At 33.4% G+C, this 10,012-nt stretch overlaps 1 protein-coding gene across 1 annotated transcript; it reads left to right on the top strand.

The window, feature by feature from the left end:
- The first annotated feature begins 6,777 nt into the window (after positions 1-6,777).
- On the top strand, positions 6,778-9,118 carry LOC141684526 (uncharacterized). The gene is made up of 3 exons (XM_074489548.1): positions 6,778-7,086; positions 7,952-8,066; positions 8,734-9,118. The coding sequence occupies exons 1-3, from the start codon at positions 6,859-6,861 to the stop codon at positions 8,805-8,807; spliced, it is 417 nt and encodes a 138-aa protein (XP_074345649.1). The 5' UTR covers positions 6,778-6,858; the 3' UTR covers positions 8,808-9,118.
- The last annotated feature ends 894 nt before the right edge of the window (positions 9,119-10,012 follow it).

Genomic DNA, 10,012 nt, shown 5'->3' with positions numbered 1-10,012 from the left:
AGATGTAGATTTTCTTTTATTCTCTCAAAATAGGAGAGAAGTTCTTTTTTTTTTGCCAAATTTAAAGCAGATTTCATTAATGACTTAAAAGAGATTCAATCGGGACAAACCCCCAACTGATCATGCAACCAGGTTGAAAAACAAATAGAGCTAAATAATTAGCCATTTTGTTTCCGGATTGCTTAACAAACTGAATACAAATATTCTGAAAATTAAAAATGAAGGTAATGGTTTTCCGGACAATCCAGCACGCATCCCCCCCCGAAAACAGTAGCTTCACAATTGACCCTCACATTAATTCGATTGATATTGCAATGTTCAGAGGACTCAGTTGCAACAACGGAGTTTAGAGGCCTCATATTATGAACAAATTTTTTTTTGTGAGAGGTGAGCACATGTGATTTTCACCACCGTTCCAAACGCACCTCAGCTATCTACCTGCCGGACACCAGCTATAGACCTGCCGAAAGTGTTGTTGATGCGAGATATCCAGATCTCCCAATACACCATCCAATTCATTTTCAACACAACCACCACATCGCATAAAGCGAGACACATCGCATAAAGCGAGACAATCAAACACACAAATAATAACTTAAACAGAACAATACGAAAAAACCCAAAATTCAAAAATCTCGGAATAACACCAAATTGTAATATGTTGTTAGACCAGAGATTTTGAATCCAAAAACTGAATTTTATTATAAAATCCAAACTCTTACCTTAGTAGATCTGAAAACTAAAGTGAAAAACTGTAATGGATTTTTCGAGTTTTGTAAAATAAATCTCGATTTTATTAAAGAAAAAGTGAATAAAAGAAGAAGATGAAGATGAATATGGAGATAGAGATGGGTAGAAAGGGGGAAAAAGAAGGTAGGGCGGCTAGGGTTAGGTGAAGCTAGGGCGGCCGACTCTCATGCGAGAGAGAAATTTTTTATGGAGAGGAGTTCTTATTTTCTTAAGAACACAAAATTTGTAGCAAGACCAACTTAATTAATACAAATTAAGTGAGTTTTGAAAATACTTTACTTGTTGATTAATTCTGTAAACACAATATCTATACAATATCTTAACTGCTTTATTCACCTTTAATCCAAAAAAATTTAGAAAGCCTAAAAATCCAAAAAAACTACATTCACCCTCTCTGTGTTGCATTCAATATCTAACAATAATCAACACAAATTTATTCCGTTTATTTTTCATATATTTGAACTTTTGATTTCTGATGCAGTTGAATTTTTGTGAAGAGTACATAAATTTATGAATAAGAATGTAATAATAACAGCTCGGTTGAATACATGTTTAAAGAATTAGGTTTGGCGATTCAATGAGTTCTGGAGGCACAACCTGTTACCCGTTCACCTCGCACATTAATAACTTGATTGCTAGAATTTTTGAAATAAATTTAAGACTTAATTGCACTGATATGGCCCGAACTATTTTTTTTAATAGGAAAATAGCGCATCTATGGAAACTATCAGTAAAGTGGCCCAACAAAAAAATATTTGACACACGATAGCATTCTGTTAACTTAGTTTAACATAACGTTAACGTGTCTTTTTGTTTTCTCAGGGACAGGGTTAAATAGGTAATTGATGTCAAATACAGTATACAACCACTTCAATTATTGTATTACTCACTCGAACTCTCCCTCCAAAAAACCCTAACCTTCAGATAATCAGGCGACCAAGTGCGATCAAAGCAAAATGGTGTGGTTGCTGAGGTATAAGGAAGATGAAAATGCGTTCAAGCCATATGAATGTCCAGAGTATATTGGTAATTACTAAAACCCTCACAATTTATTTTCTTAAAACTTGTGCGTATGATCATATAATTTAGGGGTTTTGCTTTCCAAAGTTAATTATTTGTGTGTATTACATTTGGGTGTGTGTATTTTAACTTAATTATTGAAGTAATTGTTTAGGGCTTGGATAAAAACTGAATTTGTTCGATTTTTATTTGTTTTTCGTGTAATTCCTGTTATCATGCTAGGATATGAGGCATAAATGTTTAAAAATCTGTCTTTATATATATATATATGTGTGTGTTGTCTCTATGAATTGATGTATGTTAGTTCTGTAGCTTCAGTTGTAGAATATAATGCGGGTTTTTGTTTAACAACTGCTGAACTTTTCACAATTAAGCTCTTTTGTAATGGTGGTTTTGAAGAAAACCCTAAGAGGTATACTGGGGGCCTGTTTAAATTTGTGAATTTTTGTGACTCTGATGAGATAAGTATGATTAGTATGTTGATAGAAAGTGGTTGTAGGGGGAGGGGGTTATAACTTATGGTACAAACTTCCAGAGACAACAATGGACCGTGGCCTATTTAACCTAGAAACTGATGATGATGATTTGATGGTAATGTGTGCTCTCATTAATCCTATGAATAGGACAAAGACTAATAGGTATGTTGAGATTTATGAGACTAGGATTGAACCCTTAAGTCAAGAGAATGTTGAGTAGGATTGTGATGATGAAATTCATATGGAGGATACATTCCCAGGATCAACACAAGCTGATTTTGAGGAGGAAGAAGCAAGCAGGGAAATGGAGAATATTTACAAGGATTTCTCTGATCCCGATGATAGTGATGAATATGTTTTGAATGAAAGTGACATTGATGTTGAGAGCTTTCATTCTGATGCTTCTAACAAGGATGATAGTGATGATGATCTCATTTTTGAGAAGTATGTTGACATGACTGTTATTGAAGATTATACCTTCAATCAGGATGCAGAAGGAGACAAAGATGTGAATGAAGATGTAGATTCAAATGTTTCTACTGTGTATGCTGGAAGTGATGAGGAGAGGATGGCAGAGAATTCAACTGATGATGAGCAGCCAAATTTTCCAGTGTTTAATGAGGAAGTTGATATGGAGAGGCCAGTGTTTGAGCTTGGAATGATATTTAAATCATCTCAGATTTTTAGAAAGGCAGTGAGGACCCATGCTATTCTTGACAGGAGACCTATCAAACTTGTTAAGAATTTTGGGAAGAAAGTGAAGTATGTTTGTGAGAAGTCTTGTGAATGGAGAGTTTATGCATCTCCAATGAAGAAGACAACCTCTTATCATATCAAAACCATTGTGAATAAGCACAGTTGCATGACCACATTCAACAAACTACAAATTAACTCAACATGGATAGCTGAGTACTATGAGAAGGAGATCAGAATGAATCCAACCTGGCCTGTGGCTGCATTTCATAAGAAGATTTTTAATGATCTGAAATGTAATGTTTCCAAGTATGCTGTGTATAGAGTCAAAACAAGAGCACTCATGAAGATTAATGGCACTCATACTGCACAGTTTGGTCAAGTGTGGGATTATGCTTATAAAGTGAAGAGAGTACTCCCAGATAGCACAGTGAAGATTTTATGTGAAGATCCAGAGCCAGGGACTGAAAGTGGGAGATTCATGAGGATGTATGTGTGCCTGGGCCCTTTGAAGAATGCATTTACCCAGTTCCGTAGACATCTTGTAGGGCTTGATGGATGCCATCTCAAGGGTCCTTTTGGTGGGCAGCTGTTGGCAGCTGTGGGGGTAGATGCCAATGATGGTATGTACCCAATTACCTGGGCATTTGTTGAATCGGAAACTACAGAGTCCTGGACCTGGTTCTTGCAATTTGTAGCTCAGGACTTGAAAATTGATGGCAATAATGAACAATAGTGGACATTTATCTCTGACAGGAAAAAGGTTTTAAAAATCCCCTTAAACCTTTTACTTATGTTTATCACAGAATTGTTTGGACTAATTGTGATGTGTGTTTGTAGGGCCTCATAAATGCCTTGGAAGTAGTGGTACCAAATGCAGAACAAAAATTTTGTGTTATGTATTTGTACCAAAACATGAATAAAGATTTCAAGGGTATTTCTTTAAGGCAGCTACTATGGAAATTTGTAAGGGCTTCAACAAAGTGGGAACTCAAATTACACATGACAAAGATGAAAGATGTACTTACGTAAAAATTGCATGTATCAAATGTATGTTAATATAAGCTAGTACTAACATCATTACAATGTATGATTATAAATAGATTGCTCCAAAATGCTATGAATGGCTAATGACTAAGCCATTTAGTCAATGGACAAGATCCTCATTTAGGATATTGGTTCACAGTGATATGTTTGTTAACAATCACTGTGAAGTTTTTAACAGCTCTATAAGGAAATTTAGAGACTTGCCAATCATAACCATGTTCAGAGAGCTTCATAAATCTGTCTTGAAAAGGATACAAGTGAGGAGAGACAAGATGGTTGGCAGGGACACTGTCATTTGTCCAAGTGTATTGAAAAAACTCAACAAGTAAGTGCCTTTATTATAGTGCATCACTCTAATTGTGTTTAAATTGGGATCTAAGTTATTTTATAATTTTAGTGACATTGTGCTAGGGCTATCCACTTTGCTGGTAATTGTGTTGTAAACTGGTACGGGGGCACATCTTATTTGGCAACTTGTACAGAAGGTGGACATGGGTTGGTAGTTGATCTGAATAAGAGAACATGCACATGTAGAAAGTGGGATCTCACAAGAATCCCATGCTACCATGCAATTGCATGCATAGCCTTAAAGAATGAGCCTTGGGATAGACACATCCACAACTGCTACTCAAAGGATATGTATATGCATGTACATTACTTGCACTTATAATTTGGAGGTACTTTTTGCTTTGAATCCATATTTGGAAGTACTTTTTGTTTTGAATCCATCTTTTCTATTTTTAGCTATACAACTGCATTTTGGAACCAATAGTAAGCCCTGAATTCTAGAAGAAGGCTAATGAGCCCCGTCCAAGGCCTCCAAATGTCAAGACTCTTACAGGAGACCTAAAAAGAAAAGATCTACAAAGAATGACATTCCAAGAGATCCAACTAAGTTGAGCAAAGTGAGGAATATTATAAAATGCACATATTGTAAAGCACAAGGACATAATGCAAGAACTTGTGCTGCAAAAGTATGGTTCTTAGTTTTAGATTTTGTTTCTCAAATATTAGACTACATTTAATTCATTTTCAACTTATTCTAACTTCTTTTATGTATGGGACAGAAAAATGACTTGATGAAGAAGGTTGCAGATGCTGGTGGTATTCCTATCATAGCTAGGTCAACAGTTGTGTGCAAAACTTGCAAGAATTCTGGGCACAACTCCAGGACATGTCCATCAAAGGTAATACTTTACCTTTTGTAGCTTTATGATGTTAAACACTTGTGAATTGGGGGGCTTATTCTTGCATCTCCATATTCCAGAATCATCAAATAAACCGGGATCAACAGACAATTCCAGAGATGATGGAGGAGCTCCAGCAACAACAAACCAATCCACCACAAGACACTCAAAACAGCTCTACTTCAGGCTTTCAGAAACATGTCCACAACAAGAAAATTACACCAAGAAAAAGGAAATGAAATGAATAGGGACTATTATGGTGGTAGTTGTGGTTGCAACCACATATTTTGAACTCAACGTTGCCTTTATTTTAAGTTTAAAGTAGATGATAAATAGCCAGGTAGCTGGGTTTTTATGTGCCATAACTTTTGGTTGTTGGTTACTTATTTCTGTTGTGGTAACTTGGTAGTTGGAAGGTGTAATGTCTGGTTACTAATTGCTTGTTAAACAATGACAAACATTGCAACTATCTATTAATCCTCTTATATGTAATGACTACTTTTCTTTTGGTAATGGATATTTGTAGCTTCTATTTAACATTGGTTATGTTTACAATTGTAGTCTTAATTTATCAAATGTTAGAACTGTACACAAAAGTACCTCTGTTAATAGCATATTATCATCACATTATCATACATAACAAGACAATTATAAACCTAACATCTATTCTACATTAGGTAGTGAAACAAAGAAATACAAAATACAACACAACACTAAGCCAATAACTCCTTGTTTCCATCTTTTGTTTTCTAATTTAAGTTGTTTAATATCTATTTCAGACCCCTGTAACAGTGACATCCTTCAACCCAGCAGAAAAAACCACAGCCACGCCTTCCGTGCACACATCCAACGAATCTTCATCCGGAATTTATAGCTGTCTGTGCAACTCTTTCCACCGCCCATTGACCACAATAACATTGGTATGCCATTTTTCACAAAACCCAGCCTAATACTAGCACCTGAACACTAATTTAGTGAAAGCATTTAGGGTATGTTTCAAATGTAATTGAAGATGTATATATACAACAATATGTAAGTATATAGCCTATATAGCCGTTGCATAATGTTCATATAACTTTACCCCTCTAAAAGTAATGAGCGTTAGACATAGTTCACGAAATGCTATTGTGTCAATTTTTTTTGTTGGGCTAGTTTCAATAGATGCGCTATTTTCTTGTTAAAAAAAAATAATTCGGGCCACATCACAATTAAGTCTAAATTTAGTAATAAAATATAAATTAAGGATTTATTAGTATTAAAGTAATAAACTATAAAGATAAAATGAAAATAATATGAGTATATTTCATTATTCTCACATAGAATTTTTAAAGAATTAAATTTATTTTATATTTGTAACTATATATATTTTTATATTTAATATAAGGAAAACTTTTAATTATATATTTTATTCTTTTGCAATAAAATATTTTCAAAATTATCTTATAAAATACGATTTTGTAATCAAATACAACTTCATTTTTCAATTTTCAGAAAAATAATTGGAATGATTTTTTTCTTACATTTAAGGATGTATATTATCGACATTTTTTTATAAAATTTACCAAAACCCTTTGCGACGTCGGTTTAGATATTACAAACAAGCTCAGAAGTCAGAACGCTGGGGTAGATAGGATAAGAGAGAGAGAGAGAGAGAGAGAGAGAGAGAGAGAGAGAGAGAGAGAGAGATGGCGAAAACAAAGAAAGAGCTGCTGACATCAGCGCCATGGAGAGGACAAGAAGAAGCACAAGAGAAATTCAAAGACGCGAAGCTGAAGGCAACAAGAGACGAGTCAGGTTCAAAAATGCATCTTCATCGTAAAAAGAAGAATAACAATACTGAAGAAACATATGAAGATGATTCAATCACTCAAATTGACCCTCAACTTCGTTACTCTTTTCAGCGTAATTATCAGGTTTCAAATTGGCCCTTTTTTATTATTTCGTGTTTTCGAGACGCCCCTTTTCATTTGTTTAAATTTGATTTGTTTTGTGGTTTTGTATGTTGGTTAAGCTTTTGTGTGTTTGGTCAATTACAAATTTGGAACATAAGTTGTTATGATGATTAAATAAATGGACTGTTGGATGATTGAATCTTACGTGTGTAAGTGTGGCGCGGGGTAGTATAATAGTGTAGTATAAATATCCTCTAAAAGGATTCATGTTGGGGTGAGTTTTTGTTTAAATTTGAAGACAGCTTCTCGGTTTTTTTTAAGGTTTTAATCAGATATGTGTAAGTATGATGCACAAGTAATAAAGCATGTGGATTTTTTTGGTTTGAAATTTGAGGATTACCATATTAATGACCTTTACTAAGCTTCAATCATGTGTATGTTTTGATTTGTGTTGAAATTTTCCTAGTGTGTGTGGGCATTTGCCTGTTTGCTAGATGGATGTCATTCCGACCTTTAATTTTTTCTAAATTGCTGCACTGACTGGACCATGCGTTCCTTTTGATTTCCACCATTGCAATTTTTTTTTTGATAAACAACTAAGTATAGTTTCATTTATCTTGTTCGTTATTCTTATCAAATAGTAAGACTATTTTGTCCTCAAGTTCTGGGGCACGTCAATTTAAATCCTTTTCAAGGACTTCGAAAAAAGCCTAATCACTAAATTTTTGTGATACCCTGTTCTGTTATATTTTCTAGAACTTGCTGCATAGTCGTCACCTCATTTTTTGCGTGCATTGCAATCAATGTTCTCCAAAAGGATGCTGGTTGTGGGATTTTGGATTGTTCTTCATATTTTACAAAAAATGAATGTTGTGTGGAAATGCAGTTTCTTCAGAGCGTGTTCAGTATCGACACAATTGTCAAACCTCTACCTCCTGCAATGGCATATAATGTTTCTCGCAATTTGAGTTTCTTTACTCGTATATTTACGCAGTTCTTTGGTAAGTATGTATATACACACACACATTACCTTGTTCGTAATTGAATTGTCTCATGATCATATTATGTTAACAGTTACAGAGTAATAACTATGGTTATCATCTTCTTTTTTTGAAACATTTTCTGTTAATTATGTATGCAATAGAAAATGAATATTATAACTGGTCAGGAGAGCATGGAGGAGTACTGGGGAATTGAACTCTTTCCAGTTTACTCTCTCCTTTTGAAGACCAATGCTAACCGGAACAGACGCAAACAAGATTGTAATTTATTTAGTAACCCTACTCCTCCTCTATAATAGTAGTTTTATATCACAATTATGTTGGAAAGTATATAATGTAACTTCTCTCTCTATAATAGTAGTTTTTATATCACAATTTATGTTGGAAAGAATATAATGTGACTGGACATAATTTAGACATGAAATGGCAAATAATTTGAGTAAGAAATCTGAGAACTGGCATAGTGACTCAAGCGTTTGTCATGAAATCATTGACTATCTCATTACGATATTACATATATTGAAGACGTGAACTCTTGCCTTCGAGTCTGGTGCCACATCCTCAATTGAGTCTGGTTCCACTTCCCCAATACTCATTTTGTTTTAGTGAAGAAATTTATAGTGACTCTTTCTGTCATGTGGATCAGTTTTAACTGTTTTATCCGCAGATCCAGAAGGAATTTCGAATGCTCAGAAATCACTTGGACTGGGACAAGAAGAGAAAGTCCGTCAAGTTCGTTAAGAAAACCCTTTATTTACGGGATACCAGCTTTTTATCTGTTGAATCTGAACTGTGTATTGACAATGTATAACTAATTATTTATCGACTCATATAAAAAGTTTGGATTGGTTAGGAGTTTGCTCCCTCCTAAAAATCAATGATCTGAATTGTTATTGTAGCTGGCTTCTTGTTGCGAGAACTTGCAAGAAACATATATCCAGTGCTCTGCCAAATGGTTTTTCTAGACCTTGTTGTATGGTGTGGCAATATGTGAATGCAGCTGGTGCAACATGTATACATTTTTACACAGTTGCAAATAATATGTTTTTAGATGGGGGTGTCTGCTAGTCTTTTACTGGTTCAAATTCTAGTCTTGAAGCATAAGTTGCCTTTAAATTAACAGGAGAATGCTTATTATTGGTTAATTTTAGAATAGAGATAATAAATAAATAAATTGACTGTTCAAATTTAATGAGAGGGCCTGAGTTAAAAACATTTGTAAAACTTTACTCGAACTCGGTAATTATTGAATATATTTTCACATTTCAGTTCTGGTCCACTTATAATACAAATGAACTTGAGTTTCCCAAGAACAAACGAAATTTGTTTATTGGACATACAATTGAGTAAAATTTTAAATTTACTCAATTGTAATGTCTAATAAATAAATTTATTTTAATATATATAGTCTTCTTAAGAGATTTAAATTTTTTAGTTTAATCCGAAACATTTTTTCTTTGTGAAGGATTAAAGTTTAATACTATATTTATTTTGAAATAAATTAGTTATCACAATAAAGCAGTAGTCAACTTTTTGTAATGATCTCAGTATATTACCAATTTTTTATTAGTTTAAATGAACATCACCCTAAATAACATCAATCTTATAAACATTGTAATAAAAAAATCTATTTAGTATAGTTTTATGGTAAAATAAAATACATAAATGAAATTAATAATTATCACTAAATTTTCATATATAGGGACTTTACAATACTATAATATAAAATCATATTCAACTACATATTTATCTAATTATAAAGTTTAATTCAAAATCCCGGAGATAGTATGTTTAAAAATTAAAAACACTGATTATTTGATATCTAATTTTTAAAATTATAAATAATAAATTTTGATAAAATGGAAAGATGTGGTAGAAAATTAGTCAATATCATGCGTTTTGGTTGTTGTATAAAGAAAAATTGTAAAGAAAGAAATTTTACGGTG

Source organism: Apium graveolens, chromosome 9, assembly GCF_009905375.1.
Source record: "Apium graveolens cultivar Ventura chromosome 9, ASM990537v1, whole genome shotgun sequence".
Classification (NCBI taxonomy): domain Eukaryota; kingdom Viridiplantae; phylum Streptophyta; class Magnoliopsida; order Apiales; family Apiaceae; genus Apium; species Apium graveolens.
The sequence above is the reverse complement of the archived record's forward strand: the minus strand, read 5'-3'. Positions and strand labels throughout refer to the sequence as shown.